This window comes from Aythya ferina (genome assembly GCF_964211825.1).
Source record: "Aythya ferina genome assembly, chromosome: 1".
NCBI classification, from domain to species: Eukaryota; Metazoa; Chordata; class Aves; order Anseriformes; family Anatidae; genus Aythya; species Aythya ferina.
The window spans coordinates 102,174,163-102,186,221 of NC_140296.1; the positions used below are offsets into that span (position 1 = coordinate 102,174,163).

The 12,059-nt window shown below is 47.8% G+C and overlaps 1 protein-coding gene across 1 annotated transcript; it reads right to left on the reverse strand.

The window, feature by feature from the left end:
- Positions 1-2,491: 2,491 nt before the first annotated feature.
- ADAMTS1 (ADAM metallopeptidase with thrombospondin type 1 motif 1) lies at positions 2,492-10,999 on the reverse strand. The gene is made up of 9 exons (XM_084528209.1): positions 9,849-10,999; positions 9,288-9,640; positions 8,714-8,846; positions 8,109-8,276; positions 7,525-7,811; positions 7,083-7,269; positions 6,805-6,980; positions 5,730-5,905; positions 2,492-5,349 (listed from the first exon to the last, which is right to left on the reverse strand). Exons 1-9 carry the CDS (start codon positions 10,405-10,407, stop codon positions 4,608-4,610), a joined length of 2,781 nt encoding a protein of 926 aa, XP_084384335.1. The 5' UTR covers positions 10,408-10,999; the 3' UTR covers positions 2,492-4,607.
- Between the last annotated feature and the right edge of the window lie 1,060 nt (positions 11,000-12,059).

Consider the following 12,059-nt stretch of genomic DNA (forward strand, 5'->3'; position numbering starts at 1 on the left):
GTGCATATCCAGCATGGATGCCAAAATTTTACATCCAAATCAATCTGAAAAGTAGTTTTGAAGAATAACTTCATATTTCTCCTTGAATTCCCAATTATTTTCTAATTTACATGATCAATCTTGAAAAGTGGGTTCTGGAGATCTAGCACTCAGTCTGGACTCAGTTCCAATTCTAATCTCTTTAAGGCCACTGGAAGGCTGGAGAAAGTTTTTCTCATAATCATAATGACTGAAATGGCCGAGCTACCAATAGCGACTTGTTTTCATTTGCCCCTCTGCACCAACAGAAAGACTTGTAGCCTTACGAAACACCAGAAGATAGCTCAGCTTCAAAAGCAATAAAACCAAGCATGATTAAAGAAGACACATTTCAGTCATTCAGACACCTGCCTCTGAAAGTATTTGAAAATAGGAATTTCATCTACCAAGCTCACACTACTCAGCTACACCTTTACTTTATGGTGCCAAAATATTTAAAGAAATCTATGGCTTTTGGATTCTTTGAACTTGAAACGGAAGGCAGAAAAAAATGGCTCCAAACTGGTGGGATGGTGGGAGATTGTCCTGAGCTGAGACACTGGGCATTGGAAACCTCCCTCCCACCTTGGACAGATAAGAAAACCTGGCTGAAAAGAACAACCTTCGTTCAGGGTTTGAAGCCCATTTGGACATCAGTGGGGACAGCTGCCCTGGCCTCGGTGAGCACACAGGCACGTAGTGGGCTCCTCGGCAGGCAGAGAGCACCAGCTCTTATATTCACTGATGTCCCAACATAAGCTTCAATGCTGTTTCTGCTCCCAGGAGTGTGCCTGATGAATCAGCGATAATGTGTTGCAATTCCTGCTGACAATAATGAACATGAACACAAAAAACACTTAACTATCCAGCCCCTTGTAATAAAAGCTATTAATATCCAGACTCTTGGTACAGGGGGCATGTTTAATTCACGTGTGGTCTTGACCGCTAACCAGCTGAACCATGTCCATTGTTTTTGCTAGTTTTCCTGTGTTGGGACACACAGGGCAAGCTTTCTTGCAACTAGAGGGAGCTTTGGAAGGGAGCAGGCCTTTGACTGCACTGTTGAATTAAAACATTATTTGGAGCATGTCCTCTGTAGCTCACCATTATTAAAAATGGCATATATTTTCAAGAACAGATGCAACTGCTCTGAATTTAAGGACCAGTCAAGGAGAAATATGTAGTCAGTAAACTACAAGTTGGAAATACAGCCTTGGTCAACTATGCTACAACTATTGGTAATAAGCTGGCCTGCTGCTACTACATTTATGCTCTAAAGAAATGAACAACACCATAGAAAATAGGCTGTCATTACATCATAACCTTTTATTAGTCCATCACTCATTTTATTATGTAATCATTTGCAAGAGTGTAAAAAAGTTGTTACGACTGCCATTTCTTAGTGTAAAATACTAAATATCTTTAATTTCCCGCGCAACTTCTGACTCCTCACTTAGCTATGGTTAACTACACGGCTGACTGATCTAACCCAGGTAATACAGGTGCTTTGGAAAGGCAGAACACTTCAGCATCTTTTGTTTAAAAAGGGGAAATTGCTGCGCTTACTTGGATCCAAATTCCCCTGAGCATAAAAGGCGGTGCCTGTGAAATACCATTGCTCTCTCCCAACAGCCTCAAGTGCTACTGCAAGATGTCGAGTATGTCAGCACCTTGAGCTTGCTTTAATTGATATGGGTAGGTATGAGAAGCTGTTTCCTCTGCAGACCTTTCTTAGACCTACTGAGTATTTCTTCTAGGTTGAGAACAAAGTTGGGCATCAAGCAGAAGTTAATTGCCAATTCCATAGATACAGAACAGCCTTGTAGTTTCAGGACAGTAGCTCCTTGGGCTCTTAAACGGAGTGTTTCAGGTAACACCAACCAACAGCTATGTGTTAGAATATGAAGTCTACAAGGAGTAAGAGCAACAGCAGAAAATGAAAATAAAAATGAGTTTTCTTTCTCTTGCAAATGTATATATATGCCTAATTTAAACCTGCTGTAGTAAAATATAGACATACAGAGAGAGAGAGAGAGGATAATTTAGGTTGGAAAAGACCCTTAAGATCATCAAGTCTGACCATCAGCTAACACTACTAAGTCCACAACTAAACCATGTCCCTAAGCACCAAAGCCATACAACTCTTAAGTATTTCCAGGGATGGCAACTCCACTGCTTCCCCACGTAGCCTGTTCCAATGCCTACCAACACCTAACCACCCTTTCTGTATGTAAAAATATGTAAATAAAAAGCACTGACTCTTAGGTATTTATGAAAAAATAAAGTGATTGACTCCTAAATAATACTACGTATAATACTAAGTAAAACTTTCCCCAGCATTTGTGCATGTCAAAGACAAAGTAATACTCAATGAAGTGTGACGTGATGAGAATTTTTCTATGTGCTTTAGAGGGGCCAGGATTTTATCCATGGAATAAAGTGGGAACAATTTCTTCAAGACAGAGTCCAAACATTGGCAAAGGAAGTTTTAATAGATTTTTACATGACACAAAGCCAAAAGTATCCATAAATGACTGATGTCTCAAATTCCATGGCAAGAATCCCACTGAGCTCAACAGAAGATTTTCCCTCGACTTCAGTGGTCATGAGATCAGAAATGAGGGAGCAAAAATCAGTTTCTTAATGCTTAATATGTATTTCAACATTATAAAACGTGTTACTAACAGCATTAGAACAGTTCATTCATACAGTACTTCTAATTAGAAAAGCATGATCCTGAGGCCCTCCAGAAATTTGTGAGGGAAACCTCTGACTGCTAGTTAATGGTTTTAAATTTTGAATACATCTTTCCCAGTAGGGTAAAGCTAAGTGGAGCAGGTAAAACTGCTACTTTTGTACATATTTTGTTGGTTATAAACACCACTGACAGCAATATTCCCTCTGTAAGCCATTATTAAAATCAGTGGCATCAGTCTAGTGGCAGGTTTTTTTTTTTTTTTTTTTTTTTGAAGATGAAACAACAGTGCTGAGCACCCAGTTAGTGGTTAAGCAATAAAATACAAAATTACTCGTTTAAACGTGGTATATGACATTATGGGTAGGGTTTTCCAAACCCCTTAACTAACACAGTCAATTAGTAGCCTAAGCTACCAGTATTTTTGAGAAACGTGGTTTAGCTTTTTTTATAACAAAAAAAGCCTTAGAATTCAAGCTCATTCTGCTTGATAGACTAGTTTTACTCCAGTGAAATAACGACACTCCACTTCCAAAATTTATAGGGTTCATTTATTACCTCTAGTAACATATTATACTGTATAAATACTCTATCCTTGTTATATGTCCTTTTAAAAAAGCGATAACTTAGAAGATCACATTAGACAAGAAGTATAAAAATAAATACGCTCATTATATGCATTTATTACAAATTATAACCCTTCCCAGAAGGGAAAGAAATATAAAATACTTATAAAGTATGTAACATCTATAGTAATATATTTTACTATATACATATGGAAAGCCATATTCTCTCATTGTCTATGGACTGGCACAAACTTTAATTATGCGAATGTTGGCGTACTGCTGTGGATGGACCTGCTATCCTTCAGCTTTGTCTTCCCGCCTTATCAGTGATTTGAGCACTACAAACTCATCAGAGGCCATTTAGGAGAGGTTCCCATGCATAGCGGGATTTCTTTGATCTCTTTTTACCCGAATGCAAATAATTGCTATTGGCTGGTGTAAAGGAAAAGACTTGAATGTCAAAGTGTTGACTCAAGCGCCCACTGCCAAGAGTCTGGTTGACAGGATGGCAGGACCAAGCTTGAATCCAAGAAGCTCATGGAAGGTATGCAGAACGCACAAAGAGCAACTACTCATAGACGCTACCTGCTCCATGAAGTTTTCCACTTTTTCTAGCCTCTGGACTACATATGTCACTGCAACGGCATCAGAGTGGATGAGAGAAATGGACAGACACGTTGGAATGACATAATGATGCTTTAAAAAAAAAAGAAATTCTAGTTATTTGTGGAATTGACTGTTCTTGACATTTCTTAATCTTTACAGGTAGAGAATATGGCTTTATTTTTATATAAAACTATTCTCTGAAACAATAGCAGCCATTAATGACTTAGTTAAAGCTCCTTTTCTAATCCTGTTTTTTTTTTTGCCCTTCGTGAGGTAGGTAAACCCTGACCAATTATTTTAAGCTATCTTTTCTGCTCCCCTTTCCTACACATGGGGACTTGATCAGTACCACAATATAAATCCAAAAGAAGGGAGAAATAACCAAACCCCAAAATGTTTGCTGAAACATGCTTTGGCCACTGCTCCTGTTTGGTTTAATTTGTAACAGACTTTAAAAAAGGAAATTCTAATGCCCTAGGGCCTTATCTGCTGAAGATGAGTGAGTGACATTGGTCTGCTATCCTATCAAACTTGCAATTGGCAGGATAGTTTTAGGGTGCAATGCCAACTAAGGTTATTTGCACTGTCCCACCTCAATGGATCCTCACCGTGAATTTGTATGCAGAACGTATGCGCTGCCTCTAACCCTCGTATATTCAGTGCATTGTTCTGAAGGAAAAAATAAAAAATAAAAAAAAATTAGCTTTCCCAACTTATACTATTTAACTGCAGTCCGTAATGTTGCAGAAGTCTATCAGGTGTTTCGGTTTCTTGGAAGGCTCACAGCTTTCTTGGGGCAGCACGCTGCCATCATAAGAAATACATTTCAACAATCTCTTCTTGAAACCCTTCCCGCATGTCTTAGAGCAGGGTGACCAGTCCCCCAGCTGCCACTGCTGGCAGGGCATGTCAGCGCAGGGACGGACATCGCTGGGCTTCAGCTCCCGGGCACAGTCGGCAGCTGGCCGCCCCCGGGGGTCCCGGCACTCCACTGCCCGCCGCTGCCAGCCCGAGCCACATGACTTGGAGCACTCGCCCCACTCCTCGATGACCCACTCGGAAGAGATGATCTCCTTGATGGCGTTGAAGGACTCTTTCTTTTTACTGGGCACCTTCTCTGACCCAGGCTGAGCAGGTTTCTTCACGAAATAGGTGAACTTGATCTTGGGCTGTGGCAGGTCCCCCACCGTGAGGACCTGGATGGTCAAAGGCTCCTTCAGAGGGCTGAAACTGCGGATCCTCTCCAGGGCAGCAGAGGAGCCGCTGTATCTCAGCACGCTGCCCTTGTAGGTGATGTCCTGCTCCAGCGTCGACAGCGTGTAGTCACCATTGAGGATGTAGGTGCCATCCATGGCTTTGATGGCCAGGAAGCTGCCGTCATGTCTGGCACCCCGGTGATTTCGCTGCTTCACCTCAATGTTCGTTGCCCCAGCTGGAATGGTGACGACATCGTGGTAGCCAGGTCTGTCCAAGAGAAAAGAGAAAGACTGAGCCCTCTGCTCATCCCTGGGAAAGGGAAGAAGCTGCCTGGCACAAGACTGAATTTCATTTGAAGCTGAAGCATGAAGCATGAAGCTCACGAGCTGCTGACCTATTCGAGCCAAGGGATTAAGGGATTTGCAATGCCACATCCCACGTTATTGCTATGGCAGAGGCATGCCCGCATGTCAGAGGCTTCCGTCCACTGGGATCGCACTGTGAATTATTATCAGCCAACTGTCTTTGACACATCAAATCTCAGTTCCAAGGATAAACCGAGACAGTATCTCACTGACTTGGAAACCAAAAGCTGACACCCGCAAAACATTCACCAGAACAGAAAGCAGCTGCAGTCATGCACTCACTTTGCTCTCACGAGTGTGCCAGACACTTTCTTGCACGTGGATCCATTGCCACCGCAGATGCCGCATTTGTCAAACTTCTTGTTGGATCCTATCATACGGTCACAGCCAGCCTTTACACACTGTCCCTGGACGCACACAGAGGTGGAGTCGGGGCTACATGGGGTACCATCCACAACCTTAGCAGGAAACAAGCAGTAGGGCATTTGATTAGAAGATGCATACTTCTTTGAAAATGCCTAATACAGATAACATACAAAATGGAGAAGATGAATAGCGAGAAGACCTACGGCACCGGTATTTTCAAGGCTAAACTAAAAACCAAGCAGCCTGTAGACAGTTGGAGGTATGCAGTGCTACTTGAACTCACTTGAAAAAAAATAAAATGCCATGGTGACAGGAGAAAACAACCAATTTCAGCTTTTATTAACTCCCTTCCCAGCCTGGAAAAGAGCCAACACAGAACTGTTTTAATAATTTCCTACACAGAAAGAACATTTTTTCTCTAATGTCACTAGAAGGTAGTCATGTCCTCAAAGTACAGGACCAAAATTGCTTTTAATGGCGTAATCAATCCTTTCTTTCTAGGAGTATTGCTCGACAATAAACATCTGTGTCATCACCCTGGTAGTTACTGGCTCTCAACATCTTACGACAGTGAGTTCAAGTAGCTACGCAGGACGAATTATTTTTCCTTTTGTTTACTTTAAGCCGTCAACATATTAGTAACTGGTATGAGAAAGCACCAAAGTTTTGGCAAAGAAACACCACAGTTTTCCAAACATATCTCAGTTTAATCAAACTCGTGGAAGGAGCGGAAAGGAAACTAGGGTGGAGTGGGTAGATGAGGTGGTATGTGTGAAATAACTGTAGGGACTGTGCCAGAATATTTAAAGCATGCTTGCACTGATCAGATTGTACATGTAGGGAGAAGAAAAGTAAGAATCTAGCATACATACAAGAAGAACAAATATAATTTCAGAATTCTACATGTCTCGACTCTTAATTTCACATGCAGAGTCAGATGAAATAAAAGTCTGATTCATGACTAGGTAGATGAGGGAGAGTTTTGAAATACCTTTGGCTGTAAAACAAAGAAATATCCTGTTCCTTTTGCTCGGCAGACCAGCTTGCATCTGTCCTTTGGAGAGACACCAGCAAACTTGGGTGTCCACTCCACTGCAGGTCCGCTTCCAAAGGGAGACTTGGAAAACTCATTATGCTTTTCACATTGTTCCTCTCTAAAGGTTTTGCCTGTAGGCAGAGGAAAGACAGGTGGACATGAGATCATCTTCTCTACATGGTCTTCCTCTACAAGATCCCCCTTTTCCACCTCAAAAATAGGGAAAAAATTACCATCATTATCCGGACAGTCCTCGATGTTACACGACCTGTATTGCACCCGCTTCCCTTCGCAGTATTTTCCCCCGTTCCTTGGGACGGGGTTGTCACACTCCCTGAAGGAGTACTGCACTCCACCACCACAAGTCCGGGAGCACTCTCCCCATGCTCCCCAGGAGCCCCAGCTCCCATGCACCGGGGTCTGTAATGACAAGAAGGAGAACGAAAGTGTTAATATAGTAAAAACAAAACCACAAAACCTGCAGCCATGCTCATTTTTTTTACTTAAGCCACTTTTTAAAAGAAAAAAAAAAAAAAAGCTCTAAGCCTGTTTAATTAGCTATCTACCGCCATTTATTCAAGCCCTTACAACTGTTTGATTGCTCTCACTGAAGCATTATCTGTGCTACTCTGCAACCCAATATATATATATACACACACACACATTTATACTTACATCATAATGCTTCTTCTCAGTTTTATTCACACACTTGCCATTCATGCACCATTTCCCTTCTCCACAACTGGTGCCGTCCGCCCACGGGAAGTGTTTAGTTTGGCACACAAGCAGTCCTCCCGAAGTGCCGGTACACCACAACGTTGTGCACGTACTGGCTGCATCAGGGCAGTGCTTGGACTCATCTCCAAAAGTGAACTGGCACTGCCTGTTGGCATCGTACAATGTGCCAGGCAAGTCAGAAGGAAGCTGGATCGGTTTATGGGGCTTGTCCAACAAACACTCACCTGAAAAGGAAGAAAAAGGGGAAAAAAAAGAAACAGACTCTGTCAGTGAGTTCAGTTTCAGCAGGGAAAAATGTATTTGCATCTCTAGAACTACATTTGCATTGTAGCATAAGTCTTCAAGCCAATTTGTGCCACAAGTTTTGTAAAGTTAAGGTCCTTCTAAAATCATTGGCAGCACATAAAAGGTTAACACTATTCTTTAGCAGAAAGCACTCCCTCAAAAGAAAAAAAAAAAAAGCAAAGCAGTAAAACACAAAACCATAAATGCCACATGAATGGAAAGCTTAATAATCTTACCATGACCATTATCCAAAAATGTTGTAATCATGTAGGCACTACACGGAGACCAAGGCTGGCTGCGATCCAGATTGGAAAGCATAGATGCCATCATGTGGAAATCCCGGCTTATTCCATTAATACCAGCACACTGCTTTGCATCGTCATGAGGCATGTTAAACACGTGGCCTTAAAAAAAAAAAAAAAAAAAAAAAAAAAAGGAAAAAAGTTGGTGATTTTAGGAAGTCTGTCCTATGCATTACCAAGGCTATTGTATGTATAACCCTAGAGCTACTCAAAGCCTGGCCTTTAAATGCTGAAAGAATATCCTGATCTGGACGGTACCAAGTTTTAAGCAGATTACAGTGTATCCTCCCTCTCCTCAAAGGCTTTTTTCCTGCAGCCACAGTCCAGCACACGGCTCTTGCAGACTGGATTTGCTTTCCGCAGCTCAACCCCACTCCACAGCAAAGCTCTGCCTCCTTCTGACTGTGCCAGGGGAGTGCAGGGGCCCCGCGCCCCGCAGGGCGAGCTGAGCCGTCAGCAGGGCTGGGGAGCTCTGGGCTTTACGTCATCGAGCCAGCTTCAATTAATCAGCCGGAACCTCATTTCTAAGTTGCAAGTACCTAGCTCATGGGCTGTTGTAAAGGCAGCCTGTAAGCCGTCGTCTTCAATGATAGAGCAACTGCGGTTTAGATCACAAACTGTTCCCACATCGGCCATCCCAAGAGTATCACATGTCTTGGCACCGCAGAGGTCCTGTAAAAAAAAGGCAGTTTCATTATTAATCAGATCAGAGACTTAACCTTGGCAAGCAACATCCAACCCTGGCAGTTTGCCTTTACTTATGGAAAGAGCATAAATATTCAGCACTTCAATGGGTACGATGGCAAAAATCTGTCTTTGGAACATACACAAGGCTTACACGTAGAAGTAAAATGCATAATTTCCATACTAGCCCTGCTGGAAATATAAGGCAGAAGCACGCTGCATATACCGTGAGTTTCACCTGGGACAGCACAAACGGTAAAACAAACGGCTAAATAAAAAGGGACTCATTCCAACTGCAGCCTGCTCTGCTGAACCTGTGATGCCACTGGATCGCCCCCGAACACATTTTTGGGGGACTCCCAGCAGACAGAGCCTCTGGGGGTAGGGGGCAACGTGCGCAAGGGTCGGTTGAGCCTCCTTGTCCCTCACCTGCCTGGTGAAGAGGATTGCAGTGTCATAGTGCTCCGCGTGCCGGTCACTTGGCGGGTTGTGCTGCTTTTGCCAGCTGCAGAAGTTTCGCAAAGTCAAGGCGGCATTGGAAGAGATGTCAGGTCCCTTCCGCTCCTCGTAGATGACCATGATCTTCACCACCACCAGGCTGATGGAGTTGCGGATGCTGGGGTGCTTGTAGAGCTTGGCCGCCACGGAGAACAGCGTCAGGAGGTAGTGCTTCAGCCCGCTGCCGTGGAACTCAGCCATGGACTGGTCGGCCACCAGCATGGTCTCCACGTAGCGAGGGCTGGACACGAACCGCTTTTTCCTTTTGCTCCTTGTTTCTGCCTCTGGAAAGCAAGGGAGACAGGGGCAAAGCACACGTGAGCGGCACAGGGGATGGCCATACAACCCCACACTGGGGAACCCGACACCCACCGGGACTCAGCACCCGACCTCGGGGCACCCTTAGCCGCGTTCCCCCCGAGGCGTGGCTGCGGCAGGCCCCGTCCCGTCCCCCCGTCGGGGCAGCCCCTCGCCCCCCTCTCTGCCGGCTACCTGCGGGCCCCTCTGGCTCCGGCTCCTCCGCCCCCGGCTCGGCCACGGCGCAGCGGGCGGCGGCTGCTGCTGGATCTCCCCGTCGGGTCCCTCGGCGGCGGCGGAGGAGGTGGACGCCGAGGCGGTGCCCGACGCCGGGGGCCGGCTGGATGAGGTACTGGCGGCCCCGCAGCGAGAAGGCTCCGCGCATCCCCGCGCACAGGCTGAGGGCGGCGGCGGAGCCCGGGTCCCGGTTGACGGTGCCGGAGTAGAAGCAGCGGGAGAGGTCGTCCCCCGACGGCGGAGAGGAGGGCGAGGGGGAGGGCGGCGGCCCCCCCAGGTACTGCAGGGTGAAGTCCGGGGCCAGGAAGCTGCTGTCGGGCTCCAGCTCCAGCGTCAGCCGCTCCCCGAAGGCGTCCAGGCGGAACCGCTCCCGGCCGCCAGCAGCGCCCAGGCGCCGCGGCCGCACCAGCGCCTGGCGGGCGGTGGCGGGGGGCTCGGCGCTGCACGGTCCCAGCGCCACCAGTACCGCCAGTAACACCGGCACCAGCACCCCCAGCGGGCGCCCCCCGGTCCTCATCGCGGCCGCCGGGCTCGGGGCGGGGAAGGCTGGCTGCTGCTGGCCTGGCGGAGCCTTTCTGCCTCAGTCGTTAATTTGTAAAAGGCGGAGAGCGAGATTTGCTTATATATATGTATTTTTTTTTTTTTTTTTTTTGGTGGTGGGGGGGTGTTGGTTTTTGCGGGCGGTGGAGGCTTCTCTCCGCCGGCAGTCCCGCGATCACTGCAGAGGCGGCGGCGACTTCCCCATGGCAGCAGCGGGAAGGGAGCGAGGCAGGGTGTGCGAGGGGCAGCCCGGCCCCGCTCTCCGGGCGCCTCCCGGCCCCCTTCTCCTTCTCTCTGCTCCGCTCCGCGCCGCCGCTCCTCTTTTTCCCTGCCCTCCGAGCGGGGAGGAAGCTCCGGCGAGTCCCCTCCGGCAGCCCCGGGCCGGCCTCGGGTGCGCTTCCACAGGGCGGGTGCTGGGGGACGAGTGCCGAGACACCCCGCTTCCCCGCGGAGAGAAGCGGGACGAGAAAGCAAAAAAGCAAAAAAAAAAAAAAATAATAAAAAAATTCAAAATAAAATAAAACAGCGAGCGAGCGGGCGGTCCCCTCCGCCCCGGGCCCTCCGCTGCGATCCGGGCGGCTCCGCCGAGCGGGCTGAGTGCGGCGGCCGGGGCCGGCGGCGGCCGCCCTTTATGGGGTTCTGCCGGGCCGCCCCCACCCCGCCGGGGCCCGCCGCCCCCCGCCGCGCCGCCCCCCGCCCCGGCCCGCTGAGCTCACCGCCTGCGTAAGGCGGCGGCGGCGGGCGGCCCCCGCCCCCGGCCCCCCCACCAGCCCCCGGCGGGGCGGGACGGGGCGCGGCGCGGCGAGGCGGGCAGCCACGGGGTCCCGGCCCCTTCCCCCGGCCCCTCTGCCCCTTCCCCCGCCGCTCCCCGGCAGCCCCGGCCCCCTCCGACGGCGGGGTGCCCCCTCCCATTGAGCCGCGGGTCGGGGGCGCGGCTTTTCCTATTATTCCCCCCCCCCTTCTTTCCCCTACACACACGCTTCACCCGCTCCCAGCATTACTAGGCCGTGCACCTGTAGTTCTGGGAAATGGTTCGTGCTGTAAATCGCTTAAACAGAGGCGCGCACGTAGGGGCAGCCAGGGTTTTTCGGGCCGTGGTGGTACAGCTAATCCGCCGTGCGGCCTGAGCTGCGATGGGCACGGCTGCTTCCCCCTGCTGCGGAGGCCTTTTGGAGGCCGAGGGCAAAGAACTGGCGAGAAACAGTGTTAGATACAAACACAAGTGCTGCTGCACCTATCAGTGACAATCCCCAAAATAAAATGCTTCAGCATCAGGTGATGCCGTGACTTAACACAAAGGTAAAACTCACACGCACCATCCTTGTTACAGAAGCAATGGTTTCACACATCCACCATTCTCTTAGGAGCACCTAAATCTAAACCGAAGGGTTTTTGTCCTAACTCAACGTCAGATAAACGTGGAGCTGTATTTCAGTGTCAACTGCACAGGCCAATTATCTGTCAAGTTCAGATAACACATTTGTTTCCCACGGCGCTGTGTAAATCCTACATTTTTAGAAACATCCAACTTTTCAACTTGTGCAAAAAAAGCACATGGATAGATGAACTGGATTTTCCAGTTACTTACTCCACAAAAGTGCTGTTGTCCCACACAACGATGAGCAAAAT